General features: G+C 41.3%; 1 protein-coding gene across 5 annotated transcripts in view; it reads right to left on the minus strand.

The window, feature by feature from the left end:
• Positions 1–17,360, minus strand: part of MAST4 (microtubule associated serine/threonine kinase family member 4) — a 517,925-nt gene that overhangs the window by 300,174 nt on the left and 200,391 nt on the right. The window contains exon 1 of one of the 5 annotated variants that reach the window (XM_072958576.1): positions 10,297–10,402. The exons of 3 other annotated variants lie outside the window; for them this stretch is intronic. In XM_072958576.1, the coding sequence (XP_072814677.1) occupies positions 10,297–10,335 (39 nt within the window). In that variant the 5' untranslated portion in view covers positions 10,336–10,402. Of the gene's footprint in view, positions 1–10,296; positions 10,403–17,360 lie in introns of those variants that run through there. One more of the 5 variants, XM_072958572.1, reaches the window with a different exon arrangement.

Raw genomic sequence — 17,360 nt, forward strand, 5'->3', positions numbered from 1 at the left:
TTAGTCTAGATTGCTCAACACTTAATGGAAAAGGAATCTATGAGCTTAACAATTTATATTTGGAATAAAGTTTTAATGGGAAAGTGTAGAACAGTCAAATCAATGTTATTATTCCATCTTCACCTTCATGACAATGCTTCATGACAAACTTGAGAAGAGACAATTAGAAAATAGAAAATCATCAATATCTCATCATGAAAAATACCACTATGATGAAAAATCTTATAAAATGAAGTATTTCTAGGCCTGGTTGATATCTAACTTTGAGCCCTAAGCTAGAAAAAAAAACCATTAAAAAGTAATGTTTCCTACAGTCATTTCAGCTCATTGTAATCCATTCTATCCCCACCTCCCCACCACTTTCCTGAAGGTTTGCATGTCCTCAACATACTAAATTACGTGGTAGGAACTCATCAAGCATTGCAGCTAATAAAGTTAAGCTTGTACCTTCATTTGTTGCCCCCCCCCCAAAAAAAAAGTTCAGGTTTTTAATCAGTATGATTTAATGCCTTTGTGTATCCAAACACAAATTGAAAACAGTGTGTCAGAGAATTGATAAAATTGTACATATGCCATGTGTCTTTCTTGTTGAAACCCCCAATCTTCAATTACGGGTATTCCATTCAAATGGAACAAAAATCTTGGCTGGAGCTGATGTAATCTCACTCAGGTTTTAAATTCACCCACTGTTTCAAGCAATATGGCAGCAACCTCATCATCTTCATTTAAGAATGAATTGCTTTTTCCATTACAGCCTCTACTTTGAGATATTTCATTCTGCCTTTTCAAAATTGTATTGGAATGAGACTTGTAGGCAAGTTGTCAATGTTGGAAGCAATTTGCAAAAAAAAAAATACACATCTTCAAAATTGGATACATTATTTTCAAGGCCTGACACTAAACCATAAAACTACTTTGCTCTCTATGTAATTTTAACCAGTCCTGCAAAGTAAGTGTTAAAATACACATTATGGTAATTCTTGAGAACCATTCTAACGGAACTCTATTAGCCTGAGAGAAATTGTGCTCTCTCTTTATTCACAGTCTAGTTCAATTAATTATTTAAAGGGGATGAATTGAGAATCTATATCCAGACTTGACTTCTCTTTGGAAGTCCAAGCCCTTAGGTCCAGCTGCTTACTGAGCATCTCTACCTTAAAAGCTTCCAGAGGTGTTTCAAACTCAAGATGCACAGAACCAACTAACCATCCTCTCACCATCCAAAGCATTTTTATTTCTTGCTCCATTTGTTTCTAGTCAAAACTAATGCCTGAAAACCGGGAGTCACCGCCAGCTCCTTCCATTTCTTTTCCCAACTATCCCAACAGGTCGTCATGTCCTGTGAATGCCGCCTTCAGTGTGTTCTGGGCTTCCCAGGCATTCTTCATTAATGATTGAGGGTAAAACATTTCCGTGCTTCGCTTCAAATCTCCCAGTGGCTTCCCACAGTTAGACTAAGGTCCAGATCCCTCAGTACAGCATCCTTCTTGGGACTCGGCTCGTCACTTCCCACCTCTCACATGCACTATCTGCAGAACTTTGAAAAGGACGCACCCTGTGTGGCCACCACACCTTTGCACACACTGCTCTTTCCCCTCCCTGCAAGGCCCTTGCCTAATCGGCACCTGTTCATCCTTCATCATCTGGCGCAAGTATCCTCATCTCCACAAAGCCTTCCTGGCCTCCTGCAGCAGAGGCACCAGCTGTCCCCGGTGCCCAGGCACCATGCCCGACGTGGGTCACAGTACTTGCTGTTACAGAGACTGCTGTCTGTCTCCCCCACCATGTTACAAACCCCCGACAGGTCAGTCCCATACTCCACTCAGCTCTCTACTGCAAGAGCCCAGGGTAAAAGTGCAGCAGTAGTACATTTAAAACTCAACACTCCATCCTCTGACACAAACCTGTTCAACATATGCTGCTGTTGCTATTCATATTATTATCAAACATTAATTGAAAGTAAGGCAGAGAATGAATTTTTTTCCTTGACTGCCCGAATCAAAAGCATTTGCATGCAGAGTCTAAGTAACATAGCCAGTGTTTTGAGAACTCAAACATGTACCTTACTGAAGTGTATCATGATAAGGGATCCAAATCACAGGTGTTATCTCTAGCATTAGAACACTTCGAGGGGTAAAGCAACTTCCTTACCATGCCCCAGAGGTGGTTTCCTGATGTAAACCACAAGCCGTGTGCCAGCAATTTAAAAAACGTAAAACTGCACCCAGACACCACCAGTACCCTGGGTCCTAATGATCTACAGCTGCCTCCAGCCACACTGCAGTGAGAACTGACCCCTGTGGTGGACTGGTTGATGATCTGAGCTCTCTCATCACTATCTTTGCCATTATTGGAGAAGACAAGAAACAAATACAATGGGTACACCAGCCCCCTTCACCCATCTCTCTATAGAAACAAACCCCATCTCACTGGAAGAAGGGAGGCACCTTTCAAAGGCTGTCAAACCATACATTTGGGGGACACACAAGTAGTGTGTGCTGTGACGTATGAGTTCTTTGGACACACGATCCCCGAGGCGCAGTAGGTCTCGACCTTGGCAGCACACCACCAAGAGACACTAATGTAACTGGTGAGGGTCGCGTCTAGGCCTTTGGCTTCAGAAAGCGCTCCAGGTCGTTCAAAACAGCAACCCCGTGGGACCACTGTCCTAAGGTTTGGAGCAATGCCTCACATGGAACTGATTTACCATTTCTCAGTTCCAAAGGGATGCAAAGATAACACACAGCCTTTATGAGTCTCCCGTTGATGGTCCTGGGTGGTATAAAGTTTTTCCTTAGACAATGAAACAAAAAAATTTAAAAGAGGCCCCCCAAACCCACTTTTTAAACTAATTATAAAAGTCATATATGCTCACTATTGAAGAGTTCAAGGAAAAAATTTTTATGATCCCACCACCAAGATATAATAAATTAAAATTCTGGTCCATCTTCTTACTGTTATTTTAGATGATAATGAAGAAAAGGAAAACAGGTTCTTAATGAATGTCACAAATGATGGCTATTGTTTCGCCTTTTCATATCTCATTTTAATTCACCCTCAGCAATTCTGCAATTAAGTGCATTTTACTGGTGAGGAATTAACTAGCCTGGCCACCACCATACAGCTAAGTGGCACAGATGGCCTTAAATACTCCAAAACCCACACATGCTCTCTCCTTCCCTACCACAGGGCTAACCTGTACACACACACACACACACACACACACACACATGTATGCTGCACACTTTCACAGAAGTCTATACACATCATGTATACAGTTTAGTAACCTGTTCTTTTCCTTGACGTTATTGTCAAGCTTTTGCCCATATTATTAACTACTTGTCAAAAGCATGATTTTAATGGCAATGTTGTCTTCTAATGTGTGTCTCATAAGTCGGTTGCCAATCTCCATGCTTTTGTTGCTTCCAAGACAAATATACCATTTCTAAGACACTTTAAAAACCTATGGTGACTCATAATTTACTTGAAATGTTAAGTTTCAAGTAAATTCCAACACCCTATTTGATTTCCTTAGACTCTGGTGCCAGCATTAAATGACTTGTCCCTGCTTGCATACTGATCTCTGTAAGTTCACGGAATTCTCAATTTTTATAGTTTATCTAGTTTATTGACTATTTGGTCTTTTAGTTTCCTTTTGTCTTCTTCTAACATTATTCATTATTTGCTATGTTTTAAATGCAACATTATTAACTGTTTAGGTCCTACCTGCTTTGAGAAATCTTTTCAGGCAACTGAAGATTTTTTAAAAGATATGATAAATAAAACTACACAATTCTTAAAAGAAGGAACTAGAGCTAAACAGTGAAGAAGTGGTGGCTCATTTTAATCTACAAAATGATCACAACTGAGTATGAAACTCTGTCCTGATTGGCTAAGACACAAATGAAGACGCCTCCAGCTCTCATTACCTGATTAAAAGAAGCAAACCTAGGGAGGAAGAAATTTTTGAAGAACTGAACTCAGAGCAAATTTATCATGTGGGCCTAATAGAAGAGACATTGCACAACATAATGGATAAGGCTTCAAGGGGACTTTTACAAAACGTGCAAAGATTCTCTCACAGCCATTTCTCTTAGCAACCCTCAATAAAAGCCAGGGACATAATGGGAAGTTGTAATTCTGTAAAGGGATTCAGAGAGGAGCAGAGATGGACAGTCTAAGTGTGATAGGATCTGCCGGAGGGCAGAGCTCAGGGAATCTGGGAGATGAACAGTAAGCGGTCTCTTGGGCAATGGCTGTCACCTGTCACTTCACAGCCAGGATCTGCAGAGCAATTCAAAGTTGAGACTGCTTGCAGGACTTGGAGGGCAGACACCCTGCATTATGGGCTCAAAGGGGCCCCATGTGCTTTAGATACTAAAGCAGGAGGGAAAGAACTAACATTTTCCTAGGAGGATTAAGAGCCTGGTTGGAGAGACACCATGACACCAAAGTGGGAAACAGGTGCAGGCCATGACTTTTCACAAAAAGCAGCTCTGAATCTCTTCAAATGCTTGAACTCAGTGCAGGCCCCGAAGATCTGTGCTATGAAAGTTGAACACTGGCTGTGGCTGGCAAACGCTAGAAGCATATTTGCTCTTTCTAAACCATGTGGCATATACTTCAACTGCCCATCCAGATCTACGCTCCACCCTCCCCTGGGTCTTGGAGTTCGTATGCATGGGCCACATCGAGGGGCTCCCACACCCCTCTGGCTTCTGTTGGGTTTTGCTAATAAGGAGCACCAGCAAGAGTTCAGCAGGACAGAGGAAAATAAGGCTGGGAAGTCCCCTTCGTCCTCCCTGCAGAGCCACCAGGGGCTGTGACTTCTCTTAAGCACCTGTCACATGTCTTCTCTGTCTCCAGGTTCTGTAAGTGCTCCCTCCCCCCTCCCTCCTTCAGGCCCAGTGAAGGTAACGGCCTCCTGTTGCTTCCAGCCCCTGGTACTACTGCACTTCAACTTTCTCCATACCCTGCTCATACCTTTTAAACCGTCTCTTTTATTTAACTCTCCTCAGGTTATCCAGTTCATGCTCACCATCTTTTTATTGCCTGAACCTTGCCTGATATCCATATTTGATTATTTAAAACCATACCATACAAAGCTCCGTGCCAACACAGAGGGCAGTGAACTAAGGTGAACTGAATAAGTACTACAAGCCAGATGCTGGGCTAAAGGTTTACAACCACCTTCCATTGTTAAACACGTATTATCTCTGTTTTACAGACATGGACACAGAGATCAGAGAGGTTAAGAAACTTCTCTAAAGTTACAGAGCTAGTCATCGTCACTGGACACGAATCCTCAGTGGACGACACTCATATCATTTTAAATTAATGCATCATGCAATAGGGTCTGGTGTGCAAATAAATGAAACAGACAATGACTATTGTGAAATTCAGGATGGAATTTAGTGATTATGGAAAACTTCAGGAAAAAAAATTGTAATTTACTTTGGTCCCTAATGAGCAGGAAGAATTTTGGCAAAATAGGGAAAAGATATTGTAGACAAAGGGGATATATCAAGTCTGGAGAGGGGGCGATGCATCAGGGTTTTGGAAGGCAAGGAGGTAGACTGAGGCTGAGTCAGAGGGAGTCATGTGCACTTATCCTCTGCCCTGAAGTAGACGATGCAAAGTCAGGATTCCAAACCAAGGATTGATGTGGGAGTCTAGGCTCATTAGCAGGATGAACTGGAGAAGAGCCTGGACACAGAGGGGTCCAGACAATTCAGATATTTAGGTGTGCAAGAGGGTAGGCTTGGAGTCTAGACATATTTTTATGGGAGAACTGACAAGGCTTGGTGACAGCAGGCACGGACGAGACTAAGTCAAAGGTGGCAATCGGGTCCAAATTATAGACTCAGTATTTTCTTTTTTTAATTTTTAAAAAACTTTTTTTTCAATAGAGGTACTTGGGATTGAACCCAGGAATTTATGTATGCTAAGCATGTGCTCTCCTTCTGATCTATTATCTTCCTCCCCTCCCAGAATTAGTATTTCATTGACAGAAATACAGAGATGACAATTTTCTGACTTACTAACAATTATACTAGAGAATGAGAAGGTGTCAAAGAGGAGCTAGTATTTAAATTTGTTTATTTGATGTTATTTTGAAAAAAGGGTTTGTTAGGAATATAATTCTTAGAGTACAAAATAGAAATCTAAGTGAACATAAGATTTTTAGGGCACCCCATCCTTACTTCCTGCGGATCAGGAAACCAAAACTACAGTATTTTATCTCTATGTCAGAGGCAGAAATTCAGCTCCTTCAATGGGTAAGTAACACTGCTCCACTCGGATATGGTTGCAACGAGTCTAACCGATGAGGACTCACCACTACCAGAAGTTCATGGATCATCTTGATCACTTGTCTCAAAGTCATCTCTGTGCCTTCCTGGAACCTCTGAGAACAAACGTACCTTATCCCAAAGTGTTATTATTGTATTTCTATTATAATTCTCTAACTAGACCTCTTTCCTATAACCACCGGGAGTCTTCAAGTGAATAAGGACAGAGTAATACTCCCAAGCAATGGTAGAGTGTAAACACACCCATTAAAGTTGACACAGAAGAAACACTGAGACACAATGACTTAAATGACCTACACCCCAGCACTGCCCAACAGAGGTCATTTGATAACCCAGGGAGAATGTGAGAGTCCACCTGCCTCTTCGCTTCCTATGACTGAGTTCCACATCAAGACCAGTGGAAAATCAGAGCCCAGGTCAGGGTAAGAATGTTAGGTTTTGGTTGTTGTTTCAGATACGGTTAGGGGGTGAGGTGAGGTATAGGGAAAAGAGAAGCAAACAAAACAAAAACCTAAATACAAATCTAGAAGTCTAAATTATAAATATTTAGCTGTCAACTGCAACATATAGGAAAAAACATTTTTCTTAACATTCCAGCTGCCTGTGACAGTGGACTGAAATGGTAATATTTAATTGAGGGGGGAAATCAACAGAAGGTGCTACCAAGCAAAGCAAAGCACAAGAGATGGCAGGAGAGGAATGGCAGAGGCCTCTCTGGGATGCCCCTCCCTCTCTCGGTGCCTCCTTCCTGCTTTAATGATGCCTGTAGTTCATTTTCCTCCTGCCTTGGGATCTATCCCATTAGGGATAGGGACACTTTCATTAAAACAAATAAAAGGGAAACACATAATGGAAATCACTGAAACAATTAATTTCTCTGACAGTTAAAAAAATTCGATCCCTGTATGAGGGATATTAAGCCCGAAAGGAACCAGTTATCCTTTGACGAATTAGGCCTGTCTAGAAATTCAAATTGCCCCGAGTCCAAGGTCTGCTCAAGCCCATCCATCCGTCAGCATTTCCCATGTTTTGAGATGCAATCTGAAAAGTTTCCCAGATTCCAAGGCTGGAAGCCACTGGGGCCTCTTTCCCTCATTCTCATTTCAAAGGCAGTGAGTGAAGAGCTATCAGCAGTACTGGAAATATGAATACAGCCCACAGAAAAGATGGAAAAGTGCCGTCATTTCAGACGAACAACCAAGTTGTGCCGTCATTTCATGAGGTAGTCATGCCTTGAGAAATTATCTGTTCTGACTAAAAATAATTTCTCAAAGTCCAAATTTTAAGAACACTACTAGGAAGCCTGTGTTTTAAGAACTGGAGGAATTCTAAAAACAGGTTCTGAACACACACTGCATTATTCTATACTAAACACACTCTGCACTATTGCAAAATTAAAGTTTAGGGAATTAGAATATCTGTGTGCTCCAGATTCTGGGCACTAGGCTTTAAGTTATTTAAAGAACTGATAGGTTCTAGTTGTAGCATCTGACATTTTCAGTGTAACAGACCAACAGATTCTTATTATTAGATAATAGCCTATATTCTGTCATAATGATCCTTATAAAGTAATGCTAACTGCCTTTACTGATGATTCTTCGAAATTAAAGGTAAATCCAAACAGCAGATATGGAATAAAAACAACTTTCATCTCACTAGTAATGACATAGCATATTATAGAGAAGAGAAATTATCCTCTGCTTTTCCATAGCAATACTTAGGAAGACCTACTGTATGCCAGTGTATTTATAACATGACCTTTAACTTTAAAATTCAGTTACTCCTATCTCCTGTTTAGTACACTCTAAAGTCCTATTTTACAGCATGTCTTTTACAGAAGAAAAAGCAGACACCAAGAGGGTATGTGACTTGCTCAAGATTACCAAGCAACACAGGGTCAGAATCAGGAATGCAAAAGTGTGTATTTCAGCCTAGCTTTACTACGGGGCATACCTCATTTGCCTGTCAAAATGTTTCAGAGTATGTATCTGCACATTAACTTAAATCCTCAATTCACTAGGTGGCGTCGCCCTTACAAACTCTACAGTGACATCTTTCGTACTACAAATATGTACTTACACCTCGTATTTTGTAAGTAGTTTCCCAATACTGGAATCTCTTAAAACAGCTACTCTTTATATGAAATGTCTTTTAAAAACATATTAGGTATAATGGGAGTTAAAGAATTACAGGCTTTGTTTAAGCCAAAATAAAGTTGTAACTGTGAGGTGGCAGAAATTTTAAGCACTTTTATATTGCTATTTCTCACAGCGTGGAGACTTTGCTTCATTCATAACAGAAAACAGACACTCTTCATCTGTTATAAGTGGAGTAGGACAAGTACAATACAAGTGTGTTAAGTACAATGAAGATCTGACAGACTAAGTGCTATATTAACTAGCAATGTCTCCTTTGTTTTGTTGCAAATTTTAAATCAAAAATAGCTCCATTATTTTAAATAGCCACAATAATGTTTATTTCTAAAATTAAAAGTTCTCTGAAATTCACATTCCTCAAAAGCACTGTATATCTCAGTCACACCCTCTGAAGTTGTGATGACACATATTATAAAAATATACCACAAAAAGGAGTTTCTTATCAAACATACATCTTAAATTATCTAAAATGGGTTAAATGAAAGAGAAAACTCTCAGCAGAACTGCCATCAATTTACTAATAATCTGAACCATTAGGAGTTTAATAGAGTTTATCATCTTTTTAACAAAGAGCCTTTCCATATTTAACCAGTGACCCCAAAGAGGACGTGGACCCACACAAACAGCTGTGCATTACCAGAACTTTATAGATGTGATGAAAACAAAGAAAAGGAAATCCACAGCAGTGACTAACCACACTGTACATTCAAAACAATGACCACACTGAAAATCATTAAAAAGGCAGTCTGTTTACTCAGGTTTGGAACAATAGATGACATTTAACCCCAACTTTTTTAATCCCTCTTTTGTTTACCTACAAATAGTCCTTTAGTTTATCTATAATATTATTATAATATTAGAGTAATACAAATAACATTAGTAACTGACATTTAAAATAAAAAGCAGACAGCCAGACCAGCTATGCGTCAAAGACCATCAAGGAATATATGGAAACATTTCTACATGTACCGTATATTCAGTCTTCCCAAGCACGTTTTTTTTTTAATTTCAAAATTAATGAATGAGAGTTTAACAATTACTGATGATGAGATTCTTTCACAGAGAAAAACGATCACTTACACCCAGAAAAAAAGAGTTACCAAGGAGTTAAACGTATTCATTTTGAACATACTTATGTTTTGGCTTCCTGAAACTTACAAACTGCCAAGCAGATGTTTTTTCCACATTTCCGGATTTGCCAAGTTTTAACTTGGAATACATTTGTACACTAAAGTCAGAGTAATCTAATTAGAGAAACTTGGGCACAAAGCACAAGGCAGTAAGATAGGGATCTCTCCTTATCTCAACATAAACAAATTACAGGGAACTTGGATTGAGCTGCCCGCAGAAACTTTCTCTCACTGGCAGGAGGAAAGCCCCCAGCAGCTGCACACATCTGCAAGGTGATCAAACAGACGCTGCTGCCCAGGCTGATCCCGGCACAAAACTCAGTCCTGTGTTCCCAGAGCTGAACAGAGTGGCTACCCTTGACAGACTTCCCTGACTCTTGACAGAACAAACCGGCTCATCAGCTGTCACTGCCAGCCACGATTTAACTACTCTCAAACAACCAGCAGAAAACACAAACAACCCACAAAGTATCAAACTACAAGTCCTATCTATTGTCTCTGACAAAAGAGCCTTTCTCACTGAACTCTGTGGTGTGTCACTGAACCCTGTAACCAGAGACTTAGCGTATCATGTTGCCAAGTGGATACCAGGAACTGTGCACATATTTGTGCCCAGTAAAGGAATGAAAAGGAAACTTTGAAATCCTCCACGGCTGGCCGCTGGCAAACGTGTATTTCAAGAATGGAAGGATCTCCTACCTGGAGCCCTCTTCGTCTTAGAATGCTGGACTCATCCATCTCCCCCTCCGCTTTCTCTGAGCCTCTCACAACAGTCTAGCCATGCTGTACTACCTCGACTTCGGCACGCTAATTCACAGCCCGGCAGCTGCTAAACACTTACATCACGCTCTAGCTGATTGGAGCCCAGAGTCAGCTGGTCCCGCTTAGTTATTCACTCCAGCAACTTCGGGGATCACGGATGCTTGCAGTTCGCTGGGAGAGCGCAGCAAGTGGGCTCGGCCACCTAGTGCGTTTATCCAGGTGGAGGAGGCTCTTGCTAATAGACGGGAAACCGTGGGATCCCTGTTTTTCCTTCTTCTTCAAAACACTGGCCCTGGCATTCTAGGTGACCAGAAAATGGCTTTCAGCAGTGGCTTTGGGTCAAGCCCCTTCGGAAGCAATGATAAGGTCAAAGTGGCTAAGTAAATCGGCGGTGACAGACACCTCTGTGAAAGGCAGCTGCAAACTGGGACGGTGAAAAGCTAGGGCACAGCTGGCCAGCCAAGCAGCACAACCACGCCTGGAGCTCATCTTTCCTGATGCCATCAAAGAAAAGAATGTAGCAGAATACGCACGCCGCCGGAAAACCTGAAGTGGAGGGCGCTGGGCGGCTGCTCTCCAGCCACTGCAGGGGAACACTTTACACCTCCCAGCGTGAAAGCCAATTCATTTACATAAACACCTCGCCAGTCAATTCCTAGCCCAGAGATACAACATTTCAGATTTTAATTTCCCTCGTGACAGTAACTTAGTTCTGATGATACCAGACCAAAATGGAAAAAGGGAGAAGAAATTCTAAGAGCCATCATTAGTTGGAATATTAACCTATTTCTAATCTATCAGCAGCTAAAAAAAAAAAAAAGATTCCCATCATGTGCAATTTCACAGTCTGTTTCAGCCTGTTTACTCTGCTCATCCTCATCTTATTTCAATTCAAAGCAACCAAGAGATGAATATTAAGTTTTCATTACTGGCCTGGCACAGGAGTAACAATATACGATACCACCAATCTATAGAAAATTATTCCCCCTTGATTTCTCGTCTAAAGGTATTTAAATTCAGAAAATAGTAGGATCCTGAGTGGCAAATACTAGGACCATCTGTAGTTTGTCTCGGAACCACCTCCTCCTTCACTATATCCCTTAGAGTCTTTTTCTTGAAAGAAAGTCAGGAAGGCAGGCATAATTTTTTTTAAAAAAATCAGTAATTTCTGGTTTTTGTCTAATCCAGGTATCTAGTGATTTCTGAACGTGGGGGTGGGCAAGGAAGTGATGAGTGGTCCCTCACTCATTTACCTGCTCTTACACTAGCTCTCTGTCTCTCTCTGGCTGTCAGCACACTATTAGGCTTGCTATCAATTGATTAGACTATGTCATTAAACATAGCTCAGGGATTTATGAATCTAACCACTGAGGAAAATTGATCGCATTTTATGTTCCAGAATAGTCTTTGCATACATCTCCAGACATACAAAGAGAACCATGTCAGGAAATGCCAGCCCTCGCAGAAGCATCCTTGGAGAAGGGTATCGGGGTGTTCTTCCACCAAGGCGTGCTCATTTGACACCACTTCAAGGCAGAAACCCCAAAGAGGTTTTAGTTCTTGCTCTTACATGGGGGAGTAATGCCATGTCTAAAAGCAAAGCAACAGCACACAAGTACACACCTGGTCATCGCTCAAACTGAAATGTAGCCCAAAATTCCAGCACAATTTTTTATACTACATTTTTCTGTTTGTTTGTTTAAATTGAAGGACAAAAAGGGAAGGAAATAAATGAAAAGAAAAAGTCTAAGGGGGGGAAGGGAGGGAGGGGCTTGCTATCTGTGGGGAATCTGCAAAGCTGGAGGAAACAGATCCTCATCCGTGACAGGCGACCTGCACTGTAGTCTTTCCCTGCAAAAGGAAGACCTTTCTCTTCAATGAAAACAAAAAGAATGGCAGTTGTTGCCCTTCTCCCTCAGTTCTCCCTCCTGAGAGAAGAGCATCAACAGCTCCCTGAATCTGAAGTGCCGTCTTGGACAAAGTGCCTTGGCAGCAGGTCAGAATATATTTACCAACCTGGATGTCATGGTTATCTGCCCCCAGGGGCATAAGGAAGTCCTAACTGACTCAAAAACTTAAAAAAAAAAAAAAAAAAAAAATCATGACCCAAGAAGCTAATCTATTAAAGGAAAAGCTGAGCACGGTGTCCTTATACATACATGCTTGTGATCTGAGGACTGTGATCTTTACTGATCCTTCTACAAAATGTGGGTCTGATGGAAGACATCAAGTTCTCACCAGAGAAAAGGAAGAGAAAAGACTTTTCCCCCTTGAATAAAGATCATAGGATGCCAGGAGGGAGAGGGAAAAAAAAAAACATAGAGCCCAGAAGTATCTTTTCTGTGACCAATCAAGTAAGCTGGTGGGAAGTGCTATCAGAAGACATTTTGAGGACACACTGTCAAAAGTCAGGTGATGTGTATCCCAGATAAGAGGGATCCGTGCATCCTAGGCACTTGGCAGCTAGACCTGTTTGGCGGGTAGGAGTGATAAAAAGGAATTGGCTAAGAGTGAAAACTATGTTTCTCAATAAAGGAATATTTTGAGATAAAAATCTAGGTTACTATTCAACCATTAACTAAGTCTAAGATAAGGATTATGACCTGCGCCACCAAATCTAGTATGAAAAAATATCGATTACCTGTCAAAATGTATCACTTTGAGAAGTGATACACATACATGTTAAAGAAATAAAGCCAGCCAGAGGCAAAAACATTTGGGACAAAAATGAAAGGCTGCTGAAAAATAACATCAAGCAATAATGGCTCAGCAGAGGGAATAGTAAAAGGAAAATTGCTACATTTACCCTTTGCTATGTATTTTCTCATCAAGATAAGCCATGTGTTAAAATGCAATAAAACTTCAAATGATGACACTATTCACAGGTAATAATTAGGAGCTAGTCTAATTTCCATTAATAAACTCATTTTTTCTGCAATTTTATACCTGCATAGAATATGTTCACAATATTTTGAGTTAGTTCACAAAGCACCAGCCTCAATGTGTTCTGCTTTTCCACATGTATTCAAATAAAATCGGGTCGACTTTGTCATCAGTTATCATCTGAAGCGAGGGGCCTCATGATACTTGGTTTTTAAAAAAGTTATTTGTATGGAAACACCTCCTACATGCTGTACCATAGGCATAATTCGCTTCATAGAATATTCAAAATCTGTGGATACTGTAATAAGGGCCAAAATTAAGTTTATTAATTATTACAATAAATGACCCACAGAAACAAAAACAAGACCAAATCCCAATTGAGAAAAATCTGGGGAGGGGTGGGAAGCGTTTGGTTGTCCATATTTTCACAAAGGGATATACTGAGATTTTGTGATCATTGATGTCCATGGTAATGCCACCTGGTACTGGGATGCAGGTTTGTCCCCTGATTTACACAGTCTCAGATTTCTCACAAATTTAAAAACAAGTTCCTTCTCTTCAGTAGATCCACACTGGTTACTCCAAATTAAATGCACCTTCTGGTTTTATTCTTCAGTAACTGAATGTGCATGGAGGAACTGCTGTGAGGAACAGGGTGAGGAATTTTTAAAAACCAAAGATGGGGGATATTGGCAAACTTAACCTTACCCAGTCACTCCACTGGCCTGATCCACGCCCTCCCAACAGCTGTCAGCCTTTGGCTCCCGGACCACCTATCCAGAAGCCAAGAGAGGTGATGTGTGTGGGGACTGAGAGGGCCATTTCCTGGTGGAAGAGAAGGTTCCTCCCTCCACACCAGCCCGAGGGAGAAGAGTCAGAGAACCAGTCTGGGACCCTATCCTTCACCCCAATGGAGCTCTCAGTGTGCTCAGAATGGGATTTCTAGTACCATCGCCACAACTGTGGTGGGATTTTCCCTTAATGTTTTCTTGTGCATGTGTGGAAGCAATCACTGCTTCATAGCAAGGTAGACAAACAACCACAAAATGCATTAACCACCATATTCTCTCTGTTACTTTTGGACAACAGACGAAGGGTTTGTATGTCTCTGTTCATTCACCAGGTAAACCAATATGGCCAAGTGGGTAAGCCCCTCCATTCATTCACTGACAATTTTTTTCACTTATAAGATAAATGCCAATAGCCAATGAGTCTGCTGTATTTTAAAAATGCAATATAAAGGTCATAAAAAGTTACAAATGAGAAACATCATTCATGAGAATGTATATAATTTATCCATTATTGTGAATATAATCATTCCTATGTTAATTTAAGGGGTAAAGAGACCATTGAATGCCAATGTCCAAAGCAGCTATGAGATCGATTCAAAATATACATTTTAGTGTTCATATTTAAAATCTTTCTTAATTTAGCACTTCATTTTCCTCCATATTTTACTTCCAAATACTAGCCAACATGTATGGACCACACAGCATGTGCCCACCACTGCTCTAAGTACTTTCCACAAGTCATCTCATTTAGTTTTTGCAACAGCCCTATGAGTTAAGTGTGTTATCATCACCATTATACAAAGAAACTGACATCAGAGAGGTTAAGTAACTTCCTAAGATTGCACAGCCAAGGAAGGGCAGAACTGGGATACCAACTCTGACAGGCTGACTCTGAGTTTGGGTTCCTAACCACTCTACTGCTGCTTAGTGTTTAAACAAAGAAGGAAAAAGTGCTTTCAAGGTGAAATGAACATGTGAAAGGTGTCAGATTTTGTGGCTCCAAAGGGAAATTACCACCACATTCTAAGCTGTCGTGATCAGAGCAACCAGAAAGAACACTTGGAATCCTCGATTCCACGGGCCCCGTGTCTCTAAAGGACAAAAGAGGCAGGGTCTCACTGCTTTAGGGCAGGACCAGGGTGGAGGAAGAGAGCGGCAGGGAAGGCGTGGGGTGTGACCTCTACTTCTTAAACGTCTCCGGGCCTCTAGAGGCTCCACTCAGTTTGAACAACTCTTCACCCTTCTGGCTTCAAAATTCCACGATTCTAAATATAACACATATTCACTTACAATCAAGTGAGTTCCACAAAACCAAGGCTTCCTTTCGGCTATGGTGCCTGCATGATACACATCCCCATTAACCTGTGGGCTTTTGACAGCTCTTCAGTCTGTAGCCTGATACTCTCCAGTTTTCTGGAACTTACCATAGAAGGCACTCCGTAAATCCCTCTCCTTTCAGTTGAAATGACTCAGGGCAAGCTGTTCTGAGTGGTGCTAAGAAGAACAAAGAAAGGGGAAATCCCAACCTGACTTCTCCCTTCATTTTCTGGAAGTCATGACTCTCCACTATCCTTGGAAAAAAGTTCCCTGGCCTGAGTGCCAGTGCCTGGTCAGGCTCTAGCAACAAGATGTCAGGCAGCTTGGGGAAAGTCCCTTCACTTCCCTTTACTTCAGTTTCTGTAAAATGAAGGTATTACTCTCGGCTTAGCAGCAAGAAGCTGGGAAGAGGAGGAGGCCACCTGCTGGGAAATTTGGGAAACTGGTCCCAGCCAGTTTCCTCAAGGTAGGGGCAGTCCATGCCCCTCAATCTGGACACCTGGTCCCTTCCCTACTGACCCCTCAGCCTTGACTCCAAACTCCCCTTCCTCCTCCACGCTACCATCATCTCCCTGAGCATCTGTTTCACAGGCCACTCAGCTACCTGCCTGGCTTCACGCCTCCTTTGCCCTGACAAGACACGGAGAGGCTGAGGATGGAGCTGAGCTTCCCAGCAGTCCCTCCTCATTACCACTCCCCTACGTGGGAAAGCAGCGCTCAGACGCTGGGGAAACACACGCTGCAGACTTCAGGGTAACGCTGGGAGCAGATTCAATACCTGGCTACCGTCCACACTCATCTCCATTCCTGTCTAACACGGTAATGTTACAGTATTAGTCTAATCTTTAGAAACATTTATTGTCTGTTAAAGTAACCTATGAGTGAGCCAGATACTGAGCACGAGTGTCATCGATGCTCAAAAGCAAAGAGACACCAGAAACAGGCTCCATTCTACTGAAAGTCCCAGGAAACACGGCACTTAGGAACAGACACTGAAACCACAAATTACCTTGTCCTATATTTTAAAATCGTCATTTCAGATTTTACAATCAAGTTCTCATCTCAAAGGTCAACAGAGGTTAAAAAAAAAAAAAACCCCAGCAGTTAGTACTGTAGTTCTTTTTCTCCTCAAAGAGAAAAATTTTAAACCTGTCAAGGGGACGAAAACAAAGGGCAGAATGGCTTCCAGGGAAAGGAGGAAATTTCCCACTCAAAAGAAAAGAAAGGATCTAACCTCTTCCCACTGACAATACACCGAAGTCTGAATTCATCCGAAGAGCTGCATTTTCTAAAACACGTTTCATTTAGCACAAACCGCAGGTAGGGTCAGGATCAAGCATATGCCTGTGAAATACGTGCATCCCATGCTTCCAGCACTCAGCTCCAGCTTGCATCCTGCCTGTAATCCTGAAGACTGTCGGTGATGCCTACAACATAACATGTGTGATTTCGTGTAAGGCTTTTCACAAGAAAGCTATACTGCCTTGACGTTTGCATCACCTTTTTTTTTAATCTAATTATTTCTGGCATATTAGCCATCAAATCACTACTGACAATATGACAGGAATCATGGTATGGAAAAAATTACATCCGAGGAGGAAATAATAAAATATAAATCACATACATAATTTTCTTTTGAACATTTTAACAATGACACCCTCATATACATATGAAATATAGCAGACTATCCTCATAAATGCCTTAACATCAATCACAGCAGGAAAATATTCCCTACTTTGCAAACACATGGATCCAACAAAATCTAGCATTTCTAATAGAACTGGGTAATACAACTTCATTTTTTTCATCAAGAGCATTTATGAAGATCTGACAATGGGAAATAGCTCCAATATTTTTTTTTTCAATTATGTCCCTTCATCTCTAAGTGATACACAGCTAACAGTGGGACCATGGACTAATGTTTAGCAAACCCCCATATTTTACATTAATATATAAATGGAGATGGGAGTAGATGAGTGAGGTGACACAGGCCATATTGCCAGCACAGGA

Source organism: Vicugna pacos, chromosome 3 (assembly GCF_048564905.1).
Source record: "Vicugna pacos chromosome 3, VicPac4, whole genome shotgun sequence".
Lineage (NCBI taxonomy): Eukaryota > Metazoa > Chordata > Mammalia > Artiodactyla > Camelidae > Vicugna > Vicugna pacos.